This window comes from Antrostomus carolinensis, unplaced genomic scaffold (genome assembly GCF_000700745.2).
Source record: "Antrostomus carolinensis isolate BGI_N321 unplaced genomic scaffold, ASM70074v2 scaffold5754, whole genome shotgun sequence".
Lineage (NCBI taxonomy): Eukaryota > Metazoa > Chordata > Aves > Caprimulgiformes > Caprimulgidae > Antrostomus > Antrostomus carolinensis.
The window spans coordinates 30,346-51,249 of NW_010311297.1; the positions used below are offsets into that span (position 1 = coordinate 30,346).

Consider the following 20,904-nt stretch of genomic DNA (forward strand, 5'->3'; position numbering starts at 1 on the left):
CTAGAAGTTGCTTGATGGAGGTCGTCTACCTCAGTTCAAACCTGTATTATGAAATATTCTACGAATAATGAAAACATTGGAGTTTATTGAAAACATCATATCAAGAAATTCTTTTTTACCCTAGTGCCTCATGAGCAAATGCTTTTTGCTGAGATATTTGTGGAGGATGATCTGAGTTGTTGTCATAACAGTTGTTATTTTCCATGTTGGAGCATTTGCTTGCTAATGTTTGTTTTAGGGAAGCCAATGCTTACAAGGTGTTTTGCTTAAAAGTGTTGTATAAAATAATGTCAAGGTACAGTTTTGGATGTATGTAGTATTGCTTTCTTTTCAGTTCATATCATAACATACCTTATGAAAAGGATGCTAATAGATGTGGATTGTTTTACATCTACTTTAACTCATTATATATGCTGCTAAATGTGTTCCTTGACTGGTGGGTAGTGAGTGAATAATGTATATCCTAATTCAGCACTAGCCTCTTACTAGAGGGGAATACTTATTTTGTTTTAGTAAGATGTTAATTACAATAATCAGATAATGCAACATTTGTAATGTTAGTATTAAAATATGTTGGAAGACCAGTGAATGGTTATACTGTCATATGCCAAGGTGCTTTGATTGTGGGGGGCCAGGACTGGATGTTGAAAGGTAATTTTTTTATGTGGTAGTTACTATCTGTCATAACTGCTCATAAGATAATGCTTTGGAGATGATCACTTGGTAATCTATTGTACTTTCAGGGAACTGTAATAAATGTATTTACTAGGGCTATTTTTGAATGTATGTAATGCTTCTTGCAGAATTTCATGTGACTGCTACATCAAAATACATTACTCTCATATATTTAGGTCTTAGCTTAGCTACAGTCGTTAAAAAACCTTATAATAAACCCCAAACTGACTGCAAATACAAAGTAGTGAAGTCTGATACTGTTCACTGTATCACACTTTTCCAGAAAGCAAGAGTTTGTTCTTAGTGATTCTTCATTTAAGTTAGTTTTTGAAGTGGTGCTAAAATATTAGGAATAATTTAAGTAGGAAATAAGAAGAATAAACTGAGTAATAAATGCTTATTAGATTACTGAATAAAAAGTTTTCTGCTAAACATGCAGGTAATATTTTAAATCACTGCTTGTATTCAGTATGCATAATTTAGAACATCTTAAACAGAAATTAAATGTTTACTTGGTGATATTACTTTGCTTTTTCAGGTACATGTGATCAAAGAGGTGTCAGCAATGGCTCAAGAAAAGCTGGGTGTGTCCTGTGAAGTTATTGATCTGAGGACCATCTTACCCTGGGATACAGAGACTGTTTGCAAGGTAAGGAAATGAGGTATGTTAATTTAGAACCACAACAAACCAAAAAGCCCCACTAATAACAATGATTTAAATGCAACTATTGATCACTTTGTTCTTTAAGTTTTTTTAAGACTTACATTTTTGTTCTATTTTGCATATATTATTCTGTATTTTTTGTTCTTTATCATATGTGAAGAGTAAATGCACATTACATGGACCAAACATTTGCTTTACTATTGAAGGAGAATTATGTTTCAGGATTCAAAATAATGTTAGGATAAATGTTCTTGGCATTGAAGCACAGGGCAGGATTTAGTCAGACTTGTTCTTGGAAACTGCTTTTCCATGATGTCTTGCTCTTTCTATGATCTTTGCTGTCTTTGGGTCTGAAAAGATCAGGTGAAATCTTCATCTTTTTTTTCCTTCTTTTTTACAACAAAATGTTATTTAATTTTAGCTCTTCAATAATGTGCCTTAGTTTTGTTTATCTATGTTTCCAGAAATAAATGTTTTGATTTAAGGTATATGAATTCTTGGGCTGGGGAGAAAAGCCAGCATTTACTATTCGCAGACTATCTGGTTTGAAATTCATGGGTACTGTGAAGTCCTTGCCTGCTCTTGGAAGTCTTTGATTTTGCAAAGAATTTCTTTCAAAGCACTGGGCAACTGAAACTGCAATTTGAATTGCCATATACTGAGAAACCATGGGAAGTGGTTATTTTACTTACATATACCTTGGTCTGATTACCTTCCCTCCCATCTCCCCCCCGTAAGTCTTTGTAAATGTAAGTAAGAATCTGAAGGTACACTTTTTAAAAGTACCTTTTGGGAAACTAAAAAAAAATAACACTAGACAAACTGGAGGTCATTAAAGTGAAACCTTGTATCTGAAAAACTTGATTTCCCTGCTCCCAATTATTATCTAACTTTTTTCCTGTTGTCCTGAGTTAGCAATTTTTTGTGTACATTATTTACAGTGCTTGTAATTTGGCCCCCCTCTTCATTTTTCACTTACCTGTTTGATGAATTACTTTTAATTTTATAAATATATGAATAAACTTAGATTTGGTAAAATAAACATTAATATTGCTGCTTTGGGAGCACTCTGATAGATAAATCTTTTCCATAGCTACCTCATGAAAATTAGTCTGAAGTCTCTTCCATGAAACCATTTTTTGTCAAGCTACTTGTGAACTATGAAAGAAGAGCTGATCCTTGACTGCCATTCAACAGAATGTTTTTTGTCTTTGCATTATTTACAGCATTAACAAGTAGAGCATAGGCAAAGGTTTACCCCTCACTTTATGGTGACTTCCTTGATTTAAACTTTGACAAGTTATGTGAGTTAGCAGAATGCTTTCTGCTTCTACTAGAGCTGTGAATTTCCTTAAGTTGGCAAATCCACAGTCCTGCAGGACGTGGCTAAAAACTCGTTGGGTCCTAATTCAGTCTCTGTAAACTAGCTCATTTTCTGCTGCTGATCAAATCACTCTGAAACTTGAGAGATGTCTGCAGCTTAGTTAACTCAGGCCTAGTAACTGTAGTGTACTGAGTGAAGATAACCATAGGGACAAGAGCCATGGGCTTGAAAAAGGTGTGTGATTCCATCAAGTGCCTTCTCTGCTTGCAGTTTCTAATTTAAGGCAATGTGGTATCATATCTACAGCTATGTCACATTGTACAGATGTTTAAATGGAGCAGATCAGGCAGACCTCCTTATCTGACTCTCTCTATATATATTTTTGGGGTATCTTAATCCTGTAGACAAATGTTTTGACATTCTGTAGTTGCTCGGTAAGGGGTTTGCTCTTGGTCAGGTAAAGTATAAACAGATTAAATGTGATAAAGGGAAACATGAGCCATAGGTCTGCTACTGTATAGCAAAGCTTTTATTTCTCTGCAGTATGAATTTACTTTTATGTTTGTCTGAGGGGCTGCTGGTGGGACTGGGTGGAGCAGATTATGGGAAGAAAGATCCATATTGGGTGTCCACTGTTGGCAGTGTCATATTATCCAGTTGCTGATGTGTAACAAGTTGTATACTTACACGCATAGCTATGTATTGCTTCATATAAATTTGATCTTCTCAGTTGAAATGTTTTCAGTATTTGTTTGCAGTATATTTCATGTTACTTGGATGTACTTTCTATCTGTAAAATGGAATGTGTTGAGTTGTTGTCATCATTCTGAAGAGAGACTTTGGCAGCAATAAATTCTTTACAGTCTCTTACAGACAAGTAAAATTATTCCATTTTTTCCTAGCTATTTTTTTCCTTTCTTTAAAGGTTTGAGCTATCATTCTGTGAAAGCAAAACATCTCTTTGAAAGAGCAGTTAAGTCTGTTTTGTTGGGTTGGACCTGCACTGAAACATGTGAAAAAATGCACCTCTACATAGAAAGTGCAGAGCTTTAGTCATACTGTTTTGCAAATCTGTACTTTAAAAATAAATATTCTGTGAAAATTTTCAGCTTATCTTCCATCCTGAACATCTTGTAAGGCAACTGTGACATAAATTAAAAAAATGGAACAGATAGACCCATGCTTTAAATCTGTTAACGAGTTTACTATTAAAAGTTAAAATTGAGTTATTTTGCAAGAAATGCAGTGCATGTTGGCAACACAGTTCAGCTATTTATTATAATAAATACCAAATAGTAAATGTTTTAGTGTTGCTGTAGTGTTAGTATGGTTGCAGGCTGGCCAGTCTGATGGGACAAACATGAAATTACCTTCTTCTGTAGATCTTGTCTGTTTTACTCAGCTGAAAATAATTAGTGATTTGCATTTGATACTATGTAACACTGAAACTTTTTAACTTAATTTGCATCCTGGCCAGCTTTTAAGGTAATTGCCAACATAAACAGCCTGATGGAAGTGATAGTTGTAGCTGCTTGCTGTAGCCTCCCCCCAGGAGGAACTGCATGGTGCAGTTGTTGCAGATGACAGTGGCTTTCAGAATCTGTTCTGGTAATGGTACTTGCTGTACTTCAGGTATTCCCTTCCTGAGATGCCAGTGTCAAGGACCAAGAGAGAGAGGTAGAAAATTTGACTGTGCTGGAGAAAGTAATTTGCTGTTTGTTCATCTGCTTTGAGTCCTCTTTGCAGGCTCTTAATAGGTAATGGGATTGATTTTACTCCAGTCCGGCCAATAAGCAAATCTCCAGCTGTTACAGGGCTGCCCTTTGCCTCAGGCTGTTATTACTTATGTCAGCCTCCATAAATCTCAGGCCAGGTTTTTGTTTTCCCTCCTCTTACATGTTTGAAATATGTGTCTGTCATCTCCTTGTCCTGTTGGACACAGAGGGAAAGAAAGCAAGGATGCATGTGCTGCACTGCAACCTTATTGCTGTTCTGTGGGTGTTGGGATGCCGGATCCTCTGTTGATGGGAGTCTGTGCTACCATCTTATCAGAGAGCAGGATTTTGGGTTTTGATGTAAAAACACATCCCTCTTTTTTACTGTTGGGGGTGGAATACTCAGTGATCATTATAGGCTGTTACTGTAGTCCTAGGCTTGCTGCTGCTTTCAGTCCCTGCACATGCATGTCTCCGCTCACATCTGTCGTACCAACCTTAGCGTACCTGCTACAGTTCTCCACCTTATTATGGTTCTCCTGTCTGCTGGCTCTTTCTAGAAGGCAGGGAGCCTCATCCAGCTTCTTGTAGGCTGTGTATATTGTTTCTAATAATGTGCCTAGTGTTTGGGTTAACCCAAGTTCCCTGTGGGCCAGTGCCATGAAGCTATTATAAAGGAATTGAATTTTACAGAAGTCATGCATTTGCCAGTCTAATATGTTTTACTCTGCGTGTTTATTTTATTCTTATGCTTACCCAAGGAATTTTGCATTTTTATATAGAAATATTTCCATGAATTTTCCTTGTTGGTCTACATATTTTTTTTTAAACAAATTCAAGCAGCCTTCTGGTTGTGTCAGGGAATGAGCAGGCCTCGTAACCTTAACTTAATTATTACTATCTTAATAATGAAATAACCTTAACATTGCAATTTTCAATGCATCCATTTGAAAATGAGATACTTTAACTGGAAATATATGCAACTTTAAGACTAATTTGTCAACTGTGGTATAGGCATGGAGAAGTATGGACTGAAATGGTTATTGCTGTGGAGATGAACAGGAATAAGTAAAAATTTTCACTGCAAATCTAACTGCTTAGTCTGCTTTCTGTAGCTATTTCTGCATAGAAAATTATGTCGTCAAAATACATATTTCATAAACCTCTGAGAAGTTATACTTCACAGCTGCCACCAGAGGCCTCTTTTTAGCCAAGTTAAGCAATTGCTTTGACATTGCATTCCTCCTGTGAACATATTTATGTATATATAACTCTGAGTGAAACATAATAAATATAGTGAACATAAATAAAAATTGCTGCCTGTTCTTACTGATATTTTATTTGCATATTTAAGATTTTGAGTTTACATTCAGTTTTGAAATAGGTTAGCATTTGTCACCTCCATAAGGAGATGAGGGTGCACCTGCCTGAAGCAGACTGCCATGTGCTTTGAATGGAGCCCAGTAGAAATTGAAACTTTCTCTTTGGTACCATTCCAGGGATGAGTAAACATGCAAACAGGCTAGATTTTTCTTTTGTCAATCTTCAGATGTCTAAGAATGAGTATTGAAGTTTGAGCTAGTTACAGTAGCCCAGAGAGCTAGTCTACAGAAAGAATATCTCCTGAGGGTCATGCATCCCAGCTATTTCAGCAGCCTATTTTAGGATGAGAAAAATTGGCCTCTGGATATGTCTTGTTTAAAAAAGTAAAAAAAAAAGTAAAAAATTTAAGGGAACCCTGGTTGATGAGTGTAATGTAGTCAGGTGAGAGAAATCGCACCCTTATTGTATAGCTAAGAGATGACTCCTGCTGCTGACAGAAAGAACATAGGTATTTGGCCTGTTTAAAAAAAAAAAGTCTGACATCTCTTTGCTATAAAAAAGCAAAGAATCTCTGTGTGTTTATATTTATATCAATATATAGGTAAGTTTTACATAATGCTTCATTATTGTTTAACTTGTAAAAGCTTCTTGTGAAAGGAAGGGGTCCTTCCTTACTCAGAGGTAATAGATACAAACAGTCCTTTTTCAGTGCCCCTGAAAATTGATCTAGCCTTTTTCAAGATTCTTTAGCATTCTTAAAAATAGCATTCCTAGTCTGGATTAAGAGATATTGATTTTACAGGCTGACAACTTAAAATGACATACAGGAAAATTTTTAAGTCACTTAAGTTAGTTTAGACCTGTATTTTATTCTTTGTTGCTTTTCACAGAAATCCAGAAGGTAAAAAAATTAAAATGTATAAAATGTGGTGTATTCCTTAGTTGTCTGTATTTAATCAGAATTTGTGATTTTGAACAAATTTCAAACAGCTGAAATCGTGACTTCTGTGCATATGTTGTTGGATATGCTCAGTGGTTTGAAAGCTTGATGTGATGGCTTGTATCTGAATTTTTGTGTGCTTAGAAAACTAACTTTGGAAGTGATTATTTTTCTGAATTTTATGAAGTGTTTGAACCAGATAAAATTTTAAAACGCCTTGACTTCCTGTTTTCTTTTGATGATGGCAAGGACTGTTTTTAATATATCACTGATCTGTAATATTTCTAAAGCCTTTCACAAGAAAAATGGAATAGATTGAATGGAATAGATTGTACAGCTTGTATGCACATAGAGCTCCAGTATAGTGCTTCGGAATGAGAGTCAATGCAATTCTTTGTGCTTTACCTCTAGAGGATTGAAAGTGAACCCCACATCAACTCCCAATATGTAGCTGAATAGATCAGCATAAAAAGTTGTGTTGTTATGTGTTAGAAAAGAGACACAAACTTGTTCAGAGTATGTGCTGCCTTTGCTGCTTCCTTGGGAAATGTAACAGCAAAGTCTGTCTTTAAATTTCTGAGCCTCTTGTCTATATATACATTCTCAAGGTATTATGTCATTTCATGGGCCAGTGAAAAATTTGGTAAGACTCTTGTTTACTTTAACAGTCTTCACTGATTTCTGACTAAAGCTCTTGCTTTATTCCCCAGGGCTGGAGTATGAGTGATACAGTGGTTATGATTCAAAGAAAGAGTAGTTAAATGTGGATAGAGCAGATTACTTTTTTTTTGAGGGAGAGTATGTGTTCCCTGTGCTTATTCTAACATCAGCATCCTACTTCTGTTTAATTCATTGATGAAAAAGCTGGGATCAGGAGTGATCTCTCCCATTTAGACATTCAACTGTAAACATGAACTTAGTGTGCTTCTCAACATACATTACCAAACCTCTGCCTTAACCATGCTCTGCTGACTCTCCAGCTGGTGCATGTGCATCTAATGCAGCCACAGCAAATCTGCCAGTTCCTATCCAGGCAGGTTACACTTTCCTACTACTCAATTGATCAGCTGTGTTACTATTGGAAGGCTAAGCTAACATGAAGGGTGCTGCTCAAGAAACTGAAATGTGAGATATATATGAAATATCTATAAAATTTTTTACTTTATAACCTACAAAACTGTTTAAAGATACCTTTTCTCCCTTTCAGAAAGTAAGTTTTCAGACAAAACTTTTTTTCCCCCTCTTCATTATACTTAACAAATTTGCTTGGAAGCCTTGGAGAAGTTAGGCTATGTGGATTTTTCTGTCTATGAAATTTTGGGTGGTGTGGTATTGATTTAAAAGGCAGTGGCACAGTTCCCAGTGCTTCACTGGTCACATTCAGGGTAAAATTCTGTGGTTGTAGTGTTTTTTCATATTGAAATGCATGTGTTACTGGAAGTGGGAAATCTAGCTCAGGATTAAGTACTCTTAAGAGAATGTGCAAATTACTGTATTTTATTCACCCATAATTGAGCTGAGCATGTTAGTTAAACTTTAAACTGATTAGTATCAAGCTGCCATTTTCACTTTTGCAAGTGAAAATTTGCAAATGGACAGTTTTGTGCTTCTGTATTATTTAGAAGGCAAGTATTTGCCATACACAATCATAGAATTCCAGAATCATAGAATGGTATAGGTTGGAAGGGACCTTAATGATGAAGATTTGCATTTATTACCTAATTAGTCATATCCTAACTTTCTCTGAACTGTTGCTACTGTAGTGCAAAGAAATGCTGAGAATTATTCCTTCATGACTTAGTAATAAAAGAACTGTAAACTGGACTGCAGTATTAAGGGCTTGGGGGTTACTGTGAGCTTGGATAACTGAATTTTGCAAAAAAACAGTGGTGTCTTTGCAGAAACATAGTTTTTGGATTGACATCAGATAATAATTCTGAACTTGCTTCTTTAGGACACTGTACTACAGACAGGTGAAGGGGTGTATGTTCTTCTGGGCACTTGGTGTTACTTTGCTCTTCTATAGGAAAGGTTTTGCAGACCTCCCCAAGGAGGTCAACATCAATGCTTGGCAGGCTGAAAAAACATCTGCCCTTTCATTGGAAAGAACAAATCTGAGCAAAAGAGAAAGCAGCCCTAGTGGGAACCAGTGGGTAATACAGCACTGGAGAGCAGATTAGGGCAAACACCCCGCCTGTTTTCCATTGAGGCTGTTTGATGGGAGCTGTTTCTACAGAGCTTGCTAGAACTTTCTCCGTAATGCACAGGTGGCATTTTTGTCAGCTGTTGTCATCGAAGTGATTGGATAATTGTCAGCAGTAGATCCTTGGTGTCCTGTACTTAATAGGCAGCATGTCCTGGCAGACCTAGTGGTCTATCAGCTTGTTGCTCCCATTACTTTAAGTTTACTTCATCTGATTGGACTGTGAATAAAGGAAAATCAAGATCAGCGAGCCTGGTGTGGGTTTTTTATACATTAACTATTCTCACCAGGCATTGAACTGTACAATTGTAATGCAGGTATCCTGGGATCAGATTTATGTTTCTTGGCTATCTGTTCTTGATTTTTTGCCATTTTACATATTGCTTCTTGGATTTCTTACTGAATGGACCTCGTACCTATAAAATGTGATTAAAATTGTACTGCTTGCATGATGACAGTTAACTTTGTCACTGTTTCCATAAGAAACTTGTGTCTTTTTTTTAGTCTTGTAGTTTCAGGTTGCTAGAGCATGCCGTGGGCTGTTGCTTGGCTTTCAGAAGCAGAACACTGGAACCATACTTGCAAGCAGTAATTTTAAAGTTATGAGAATATATATAACTGTTTTAGGAACCAGTTATTCACATCTCTTGCTCTGCTATATTTCAAGAAAGCTTGAAATGGAAGCCTTGTTTGTTCCTATGCATCTTGTTGTTTCAGGGAAGTGCCTCAGCGCTGAGGCGTTTGTGTATATATAGTTCTGTTTTCTCCTTTTTCCCTCCCAGTATAAAAGTAGTTCTCAGTCTTTAAATTCCTGTGTCTGGTTTTCACATATGTATTGATAAGTGGTACTTGAGAAAGAGTCTGATTATTGAAAACCTTGATTAAATAGAGAAAAGGCATCTGTGTGTAGTGTCTGTTAACATTGAGGCGTATAGTGCTGATGATATGGTCCATGAATTCCTCAGAAAACCTTTTCCCTTTTGCACGCATTCCATATTACAAGCTTCAAATTTAAAGGCACTTGTGCAAATAAATGAGTAGTGGTGTGTAGTCTATAGTTAGAAGCTATTTTATAGCTCCAATATGTGTTTTTATTTTTTTTCCATTGCAACTGGTGCTGATTGAGTTCTAATGGAAGTTGGGATGAAGTTCCACAATGGTAATCATATATGAATCATTCTTCCATAGAGATAATTATTACTTCTCTACAGTATTGCCTTTCTTTAAATGTCTGTAGCTATTTATCCTGCTATTATCACTTAGTTGAGCCAGCTATTTTTTTAGGATTCAGATGCTATAGATTCTTATTTGTGTGTTATTAACCTTTACCTCAAGAGAATGCAGTTTTAAGTATGTCTGCAATAATTTTGTAATTTTTAAGATAATGTTAAAATTTATGATGCTAAGATTTAATCTGCTTTTTACTGAATTCTTATGTAATAACATGCATTTATTAATAGCATAATGCATTGTATTTGGCTTACTGTAAATATTTTTCTTTTGACAGTGAGCTTTCTGTGAAGGCAATCTGAAATACTTGTAATACAAACACAGACTGTAAAGACTCTGTAGACTGCAGAGATTTCTAAATGAAAATGTTATTTGATTTTTCTTTTTAATTTATTTTTTTAAATAGTAAGATCTTTGGGTTTTTTTTAAGATATTTAATCATTAAGATATTTACCAAAGTTGTTAGAGCTGTACCTAGGACAATAGGCTAAACACTGATTAGACTTAGTTTTAACTATGCTGTTACCTTTCCCAATGCTACTAATATAGGATTGGACAAACCATTATTTTCCTTCCTATCTTTTCTTTGTTCTGAAGAGCCTGAACTTATGGACTGCTTTGGTTTTTGTTCTGCCATGCAACAATGCTCACCAAAATCGAAGGTTTTCTTCTAAATAAACTAAATTATATGGTAACATTTTCTGGTAAGCTGCTCTGAAGTACTACTAAAAGTACAAAAAAGTGCAAGTCTCTTGAAATTTTTTAGCCTGTTTGACTATTTTCCCCTGCAAATCTGGTGAGCTGAATTAGTGCATGAAATCCCAAATGTTTGGTTATCTAACTGACTCATTATGATAGAAAATGATTATTTTTCTTGTGCTTTATACCGTGTTATATTTTCTTGTTATGTACCTTTTGAAGGCTCTGACACATATTAACACTGAACCATATTGAAATGTTTGATTTTCTGAATATATGTTAATAAATTCTTTATTACTATTTTTATCAGATAGAGATTGAACTGATCTGCAAACCTTGAAATTTACTTGTTTGTGCTTTGTATGTAACTTGCACTTTTCTGAAATTTATTATAAAATTTGACTTAATAATATGATAGAGTAGGACAGAATTTGCATGGGCTTGATGGACATTTTACTTTTGCATGTGGATATAAGCAAACAAAAAAAAAAATACTCTCCTGTAATGTAATGAAAAATGTCCTAGAATGAGATGCATGTACTTAAATTATTGCATAACTATGTAGTGGTTTAACACATGGAAAAAACAGATCAGGATTTTTTTTTTCCCCACCAGAAACAAATCAGACTAATTTTTTTCCCTAGCTCTTTATGTTTGCAAAATATGCTTTTGATATTTAAAACTGTTATTACTGGTATTCAGAAATTGTTTCATTTGATGTGCATTTCTGAGAATCTTAAACTGATGTGTATAACTTCCTGAATGCTTTTTTTAACATAAAAGCAAGTAATAAAATTAAAAAAATTAATTACACATTTGTCTGTGGTACTACATTCCAGCAGAGTATTTTAGCAATTTTTTCCCCCATGTCTCTGATTTCATTTCAATTGTTATATAGAACTAACCCTGCAGAACCAAGAAGCTGCCTGTTGTGCAGAATATCCTTTTGCAGATAGTACAGGACAGAACTTCAAGGGACAAATCTTACCTTGTGCTCTGTCTGTTCTGCTTGAAATTTTGCTCCCAGCACAACTGCATATAGGTTTTGTTTTAAATTAAAAGGGAATGTAGTAGTTCTGTCTGTACTTAAAACTGTCTAAAAAACCGTGAAAAATTTAGTTCTTTGTAAATTTGCCAGAATTTAATTGCTCAGGCTTTCCCCTATTGAATGTCAACCTAAAGTGGATTATTTTTTTGTTCTTTGTGTGGATTTTGCTTGGGGAGTTACATTTGCTAAAATTATTCATCCATATCTCAAAGCATTAGGTCTAATCTGCTGGCTGAGCTATTTGTTACCTTGCCCTATTAATCATAATGTATTGTGATAGAACAGCAAGACTGAATTGGTTTGCTTAACTGCGTTGGCAGGTGCTCATGGATTATGGATACCACTTGTACAAGTTTGATTTACTAGCTGGAGAATTGTTAGCTTAATGATTGGGAAGTGTCTGCATTAAATTATTTTCTGGTGGGATATAATGACTATGTATGGCATTGCTGAAACCTGAAATTACAATAAAATACCTGTATAGTCCTCTGCATTTATTTAGGGCATTTGTACCTATGTTGGAAAAAGTGAAGCCAAAGCAAGGTTAGGAGCGTATTGAAGCAAAGCTGTGTAAAAAGTGAAATTAAGGATGGAAAAGAAAGAAAAAGATGTCATCCAACACCCGGAGGAAAAACTCTTGTGGAAGGAATTTAGGGCTGTGAAAAAAAAATGGTTTCAAAACAGTGAAGAATGTGTGTTATAAACTTGTGCTATATTTCCTCATGCAATGAAATTATAGTTGAAGTTTACACTACTACCTCATTTTATACAGGCATCTATCTGTAGACGAATGGCATAACACTGTATAGAAAATGTAGGCTTGTGTTATTTAAATTGCTTAATAGACTTCCCAGTAGCTACAGCAAGAGAACTACTGCACTAGTGTTTTAATGTATAGTAGCACATTTAACAGCTTATCGGTCACCTTACTCCCCTTTTCTCTTTGAATGTTTTACGTAGCAACTTTCATTAGGTGACAGTGTAGCTTTGATGGGCGTCATTGCTGTGTAACACCTGTACTCACCTGTTATGGGTCTCACAATGACTTAGAGTATGGAATGTCTTAGGACCACTCTTCATATTCCTGTGCAAATTTTATCATCAACTAGAGTGTTTAATTTTAGTTTTTAGGTTTCAGTTTCCTGGGAGGAAAGAAATCTTACCTGAAAGGGACCATGAGTTTCTGTTGATGTTGCTGGAAACAACAACATTTTGTATAGTTTACTTTACTCTTAATTGTAACTTGAGGTGGGAAAGTCATAAGATAGTATTTTATTCTTGTATTAAAGAGTACTTGAAAATAATATTTTTTAAAATAACTGATATATTTTATTTTTCTATGTAATATTTTATAATACTCTGGGATAATTTTCAAGTTGCAGTTGCTTTAAATTGAAGAAAATGAATAGAGCAGCTGATTAGTGATGCTGTGGCACCCATGTGGCATCATCTTTTAGAAGATGCTCTGCTAATTTACCTTTAATGTCAGCCCTTTAATATCTCTGGAGGTGTTTGTGCCTGTTCATTATTAGCAACTGAGCATATTCTGTTTTCTGTGCTGAAAAAGAGGAAGGCTTTGCTGTTGTTCAACTTGGTTCTTCTCCTAGGCACTGAGAAAAAAAAGAAAGAAAAATAGTCTTTGATTCCATCGGCTGTCTTTGTCTCCTCCAGACACAAAGAGCAGGAGGAATTACTGTTGCAACATTTACTACTGCTCTTGTTGCTCTCTTCTTTCAGGTATCTGTTTTCAGGGATGTATTATATTAGTTTCTAGCCCTTGTACTTGAAGCGCAATCTAATTGAAACCGTAAATGCTGGACAGGAAGGAGCCAAATGAAAGGAAGTACTTTGAGCTATGGCATATGTCATCTTTACTTTAAGAAGAATGGAAGAAGTTGGGCTGTAGTGGTAGGATAGGCAGGATGGACCAGTGGCATCTGGGAAAAAGCAGGAGATTCAATTGACAGTGCTAAAATGTCGTCCTATTCTTGATTCATGTCCTCCTCTTTTGCCCATGACTTGACTAACTGTATAGTTCTGGAAGTGTTTTACTTATTGTGTAATGAATCTCATTACAGTGCTAAGGATGCAGGGAAATCAGGTGCTCTTTGCTTTTGGTAAATGTTATTATGAAATGTTTCATGTATTCTGTCATTCACACCGTTCTTCCTCCCCTACTGTTCTACCTGTGCGATCACCCTGCAAATGCTTTTGACACTAATCAACATTGTAGCTTGTGAACTGGAGGTGCTGGTGCTATATGGTTGTTTTGCAAGTTTATTTCATTTTTAAAAAGGTAGGATTTTTATTTATAAAATTTAATTTAACAAATAAGTCTTTAGGAGGAATTAGTTCAGATCATTTTCTCTTCTCTTCGAAGACAGAATATGAAAGATAACATATAAGAAGAAAAGCAGCCAGAAATTGAATTAGTAAAGTACTGGAAGGTCTTAATGTGAAGCAGCCTAAAATAACCATGTTAAACATTAAAATAATCTATATCAATCTTTGAAATCAGGTGATGTGAGGGAAATTGTTCATTTGGCCTAAACTTCATGAAGAAAAGAGGCTGCCAGTATTATAAATGCTTACAATGATACCATTTGAAGATCATGCAATTAATTCTTTGTTCCATTTGAACCATATGTGAGGTATTTATCCAGTTGCCTGAGCAATATTCTGTTTAAACTGTAGTCACATTACTTAGATCAGCAGTGCAGTGTGCTGTGAGTTGGAACTGTACTTTGCTTTGTCTTGTAGCTTAAGACTTGCAAGTGTTTACAGAGAACACTAGTCAAACTTTCCAGATGAGAAAAACAGTAAGTGGTAATTTATCACCACTTGGTTACAGTATAGTGCTCGTGCTGTAAGTGTGCATTGTGACTTCTCCATCCAGCTAAAAACCCCGTATTGCCAGTTTTATTAAGTTACTTGGTCTGCAAATGACAAAACTGTAACACCACTCTTTGGGCATGTGGTCAAACACTACCACTAAATACTAATCCATACTGTATTGTCATATCTGGCATTTGTGGTGCATTTACTGACATGTTACCTAGACTTTGAAGTTCACGATAGTGCTGTGCTTGGAAGATTACAAATTTCTTAAGGAAAAAGGGCTTAACTGGCTTTACTGCAAGGGGAGAATCTATTTTGAATTTAAGGAGTAAGTGGCATCTCTTTATCATTTACCAGTAAACTGGTTCATTATTTTAGCACTAAAAGCAAAAGTTGAATTATTACTTTTTTTGTCAAAGTTTTGAGAGATTTCTCTTTGAAATTTCAGTTTCTTTAATAAATTTAGAAAGTGTGATTCTTTTCTGTCTGCTTCTCCCTATAGGGAAAATTGAGTTAAAGTTGAGGAGAAAAAAAAAGAAATTTGGATTATAAGCACAGCAATGTGACTTTTAGTTTTCCATTTGTTAGTGTTGAACTATTTGCAATATGATGGCAACAAATGTTGCACTTTAAAAAGCCTGTGGAAGTAATTAATTTCTAATTACCAGCTACAGTGTTTTGTTGATTTTAGAGAAATCTCTTTATGCTATCATTTTTTTTTTTTTTGGCTAAGAGCTTAATGATGTTTTAAATAATGGATTGACTAGAGGAAAATGTGATTTTTAGATCTTAGAAGTACTGTCAGCAGTTTGTGTTACTGGAGTGTCTACCTAGTCACGTGTAAATTTCCCCTTCTACTGGACAATCAAAATGTATATGAAGTGGTTAATGCATATGTTACTGGGTATGTGTGTGTCTAGATCTAAAAAGTATTATCATGATTGATATAGCTGTTTTGAAGTTAAACCTTAAAGATCTTTGTTGTTTTACCTAATTACATTTGCTTGCAGTAATGAAACATTTCAAAATGTAGATATTTTCGTGGGGCAATTACTTGGAGTAATTGAAAAGCTAATATATGGAACCTTTCTTATTTCAGAAATGACTTACTATGCTTATTACAAAAGATAAATTTAACTATATTTTTTTTCTGTGACTTCAGTAGTTGTCAAATATTTAATAAGATTGTAACTTGTTTTACTTAAAGCATCATAGTGTTAAGTAGCTTTCTGACCTTAATGCACTATAATAAAATACCAATCTTTTTTCAGTATTGGGAAAAGATCAAAATAAAGGTGGAAGTCAAGACTCATATTTCCCCTCCCTCCTGTATTCTTTATTAATTTAATCTTTATGACATTGTCACCTAAATTAATGTCAGAACCAACACGAATAAGCAAGCTGATGATTCAGCAAAGTACTGAGGAAATTGCTGTTGTGATGAAGTTTTGAGCTTTCACCATATGTGTTCTTAAAATATTGTGAATCCTGTATGCATCGGCAAACTTCTAAAGAAATAAAATATTTAGTGGTAATGCAGAAGTGCTGATCTTTAAATAAATTAAAGACTTTGAACTATCTAAAATTATATAATTGAGAGACTCAATGCTTTTATAACTCAATGACATGACAAATGCGGTAGTATAAAGGAAGAGATTGTGATTTGCATTAGTCAAGTGCCTTACCAAGTCCTTTCTGCCACATACTACTTAGGATATTTGACAAGTAACGTAATTTCTTTTTGCTGTGGTCTTACCATTTATAAAAATATATATTAATCTCTCCTTTTTCCTGTGTTGTCTAATGTAAATACATTCCTAGTTTTGAACTTCCAGTAGCTTTTAAAGATTTAGATCTTTCATTTAATTTTCTTCAAGGCACTACAATACAACCACTGAGTGCCTTTTTCCAGTTTCCTGAATCCTGCATGCTAGCTGTTTAGTATCTGCTTTACCAATTCCCCCTTGAGGAACATAAATGATGACAAAAGCTAAGCAATAGTCTCTCTCTAAAATGATTTCATTCTACTCTAGAAAATTTTACCTGAGAAATCTAGAAACTGTGAGAAACCTGCTCATGCAAAGCTTTCTGCAAAAACAGAGCTCCAAAGAATATCAGAGAACATAGATTTTGTTATTGAGCAGTAAGTTGTTGAGCTTCTGTGAAAGGGAGTTTACAGTGGTTTTCTGTAAGCAAATGCAAAGAGTGCTCAGAGTAGGAAAACTGAGAGAACTAGTAAACAAGCACGTTTTGTTTACCACCTATAACACTGGGTTATGAGTCTTCACTCTGGCCCTTCAACTACCAAACCAAGTTTTATAAAGATTCATAACAGATCTACAACTCTGCTAGTTATTGATCTCAAAAAATGAATTGAAATTTTAGTCAATACAGTTTTACTCAGTTGACAAGTTTGGTTATGCTTTTTTTATTGTCTTGTTCTGTGATGTGCAAAGCTCCTTGGTATTTCTAGGAATCTGTATTTAATGTCTTCTCTCTCTGGTCCCTGCCTATATAGAGGATGTAAATGAGGAGATCTCTACAGGCATTTCAATGATTACAGTGATGCCAAATTAATTTCTGACTTGGAGTGAGTGTTACTCAACATTACATTAGGAAATCAAAGCTTCAGTCAAGAAGGGCTCATTTGTGCCTTGTATGGTTCTTAGGCCAACTTCATGATTTTCTGGCTGCATCATATCTGCCGTTGAACAAAAAACTGCCTTAGTGATTTGGGAGAAAAATCTTTGTGTGACTCTTAGTCTAAGACTATCAAATTTCAAAGTGTTTAGAGTAAACACTGTGTCTCAGATACATTAGTAATACGCAGTAAGCAGAAAGGAGAGAACGACGACTTGATTATTCAGCAATATTCAGAACTCTGAAGTGAATGATTTACAGGCTTTGATTATTTATTCTGCCCTGCACAAAGATGACTGCTGTTTTTCAGTTGATAAGCATGCGAAGGATTCAACATGTCTGTAAAGCTGTTGGTCTAAGTGAGAAATGCAAATGTCTTGTGTATCATATTGAATACAAGAAACCAAAGAGTCGGTTCTTGGATGAGTATACACTAAATAGATATGGAATATTTATAAACTCTTAATGCTGATAATTTTTTCATGCTGCTGACTCATTTTGATGCTCTGGTGATCAGTACAATGAAAAAAATTTGTTATCAGTTAATGGAAGCAGACTCATTTTCCCAGGTTACTTTCCTGATTTTTTTTAAGCTTATCAGGAGCTATTTAAGAGTGAAATATATTTCTTGGTCTATAGCTAAACTTTATTTTTTGTGCATTTAAAAATGACTGTAAGTAGTGATTCTTGGGCTAACACCTGTGTTAAAAGGTTCAATGTAGCAATTAAATGTAGCTCCTTGTGTGTCAAAAAAAGTCTGTCTCAAATATGAGGCTTAATTTGGTGTTTTTCATTGAAGAGACTTCCATTGACATAAATAAAAAATGCATATCTTTTGTGACAGTTTCTAGGCTACTTTGTATGTTATTGTCCTGTGCTAACCTATCAAATGTTATTGGCTTACTATAGCTCTAAGTAACATGTCGCTTGTGCACAAGGGCCATTAAACTTAATGGAAATGGAGAATGAATTTGGTTGGGTACAAATAGAACTAAAAGGCAAATGATTAACCTTTTTAGTGTCTTTGGACATTGCGAGTTGTTCTTATTTTAGTGTAAGATTTTCATTAGTTTTAGCTTGGATATGCAAGACATGTTGATTGGACGTGCTGGAAGATTTTAATAGTGGCATTTGCCAGAAAATGGAGTAATAGATTATAAAAATCAAGTTTATCTATAAAGGAAAGATTTCTGAATCTCAGCCTCTGTTTACATGATGACTCAGTCTATATAAATTTGCAGTTTTTATTTTTCTTGGTTTTTGTATGTGACAAAAAGCCTGAAGCTGTATGATATAATCTTAATCAGCTGATATTGAGAGATAATGTTTTACCTTTATCCCAAGCATTGCAACTGTAGTCACTCTTCTGGGGAAAAAAGAAGTTAAATCTAAATTACTGGATTGAGTGAGATGCATCAGAAAGATCAAATTAAAGCTATTATAGCAGAAGCAACAGAGTTGTTACTTAAATAGAAAATAACTATTGTTTTACATTTCGTGGTATGTAGTGGAAATTTAGATTAAAAATTTATGGGCAAGTAACTGAGTGATAACTCTGTGTTAATGATTTAAAAATCCCAACATTGTAGAAATGTTCCATGAAATGGAAGCCTGAAAAAAAACTCCAGAGAACTCTCAGATACAGATTCCATGAATTTTGGTTTTAGCCTTACCATCTTTTCTCTTCCCATGCAATGCTATGAAGGCATAGAAATGAGGGTTTGAGGGGTTTTTTGTTTACTTTGGATAAAAACATTATGATAAAGAATGAAAAGTAATTACTGCATGAGTAATGAAGCCTGGTTTTATATGGATTTATGTTCCATATTTCCCACCTTCCACCATTCCATATTCTCAATTTACCTATATTAGCTCCTTTCTAAATGGCTGGCTAGACTGGTTACTAAATTAGTAGGATTAGTAATTTCCCTCAGCAGAGACTGTTTTTACCAAGTTCACAGGAACTTGATATCTCCAAGACTTACATTTGGCTGCAAAATGGCTATCAGGAAAGTAACAAATGGACAGAAAAATAAGATCAGGTCACAGAAGCCTCATTCCCTTGAAAATGAATATATAGCTTGAAAATGACTATTCATTCCTCTATAAGTTGAAGTAGGTCAGGTATGGAGAGTGTGTAACTGATAGAGAAGAATGGAGATCAAGGAAATGAGATGAGGATGGCTTAGATGGTTTTGATGAAACACAAAAAATGGAAGGGAGAATAGGAGAAAATACAGCACTGAAAGAATGAAGAGAGAAGATGAATAGCTTATTGCTTTAGAAAAAAACTAATTTAAATGAGAATTATTACATAAAAATGTATCCAGAATAATATAAATAAGGGATGCAGTAATTTTTAAAACATAGGATTGCAAGATATTTGGTTCTGTAAACAATCTGTATCATTCAAATAGTTATCACATCTGTTAGACACTTGCTAATGCATCTTTTTGAAGGAGGTCAAAGATGGCACAGGTCTCATTTTCAGACATCTACTTGACCATCTTTTTCTACTTAACATTTTTCTTAAATTATTTAGTGATTATTTTGTTCAGATCTTTCCACTGTGTTGCTTCATGCTTTCCCATATAATCCATGTTAGTAATTCAGATGCTAGGTTCAATGAATCCTGGGCATAAAGGCGTTCAGCAGCTGCAGTCAAACTGATTAATCTGTCTTGTGATGAGCTGTATGAATTTGTGCTATCAGAATTGGAGTTAAGTTTAGGAAATAGAAATGAAGCAGATGCTGGATGCATAGATGCTGAAGCTCCTGCTTCTTACAGAGTTCTAGTGAAAATTTTTTTTTTTTTTTTAGAAGCATAGTGTAGCTTTTTGGAATGGTTAGTCAGATTATGAAATGCACTCTCTTTCAGATTTAACATGCGTACTCTGGTCTTGCTTGATGTGATTCTTTCAGTGTTACTTGAAAAAGACAGTTGTAGTTGTTGATATGAAGAATGTCAACAAGGTGGTTCTCCTAACCACCTCACACTTGAATGGTATCTTCACAGGTGTTTATTGGTGGGTAGATACTTATTGATGTTCTCTTCTTCTGTGTAAAAGATGTTTTGTGAACATTTGGCAACTAGAGAACACTGATTAGGGCTGAGTTTTGTTGTTTGTTTTGGTTTTTGGGTTTTTTGGGTTTTTTTTTTTTTGCTCTTTTTCCCAAACTCTGGATCCGGGGAACTTTGAAGGTCTAGAATAACCTTTTTAAACATCTATGTATCTTTTTAGAAGGCTGCATGTCAGTCTTGGGTTGAGAAATCTCCTTTTAACTTTCACTTGCTATTTGTGTACATCATAAGGGCAATTGTTAAGATGTCTAGGTTGTTTGTGAGAACCTCAAAAGCACGGACCATCTGTGATTAGGTGAATAGATACAGGGAATGGGAAGCAACTTAATGTTTTTCCCTACTGAGAGATATAGATGACTTCTGACTCAGGACAAAAGTATTTTCAAGGTCAACTTAGTAATGTTTTTCCCTGCTGAGAGATATAGATTACTTCTGACTCAGGACAAAAGTATTTTCAAGGATAGAATGCCTTCCTTAATCAAGGAGACTTATTTTCCTGCGATGCCAGCTTGTTGGTATGGAG

The 20,904-nt window shown here is 34.9% G+C and overlaps 1 protein-coding gene across 1 annotated transcript in view; it reads left to right on the top strand.

Annotated features, from left to right (window-relative positions):
* BCKDHB (branched chain keto acid dehydrogenase E1 subunit beta) overlaps positions 1–20,904 on the top strand; it is a gene marked incomplete at its 5' end in the record, with an annotated part of 103,234 nt that overhangs the window by 13,918 nt on the left and 68,412 nt on the right. The window contains one exon of the mRNA XM_010166682.1: positions 1,214–1,324. Within this exon, the coding sequence (XP_010164984.1) occupies positions 1,214–1,324 (111 nt within the window). The remainder of the gene's footprint in view (positions 1–1,213; positions 1,325–20,904) is intronic.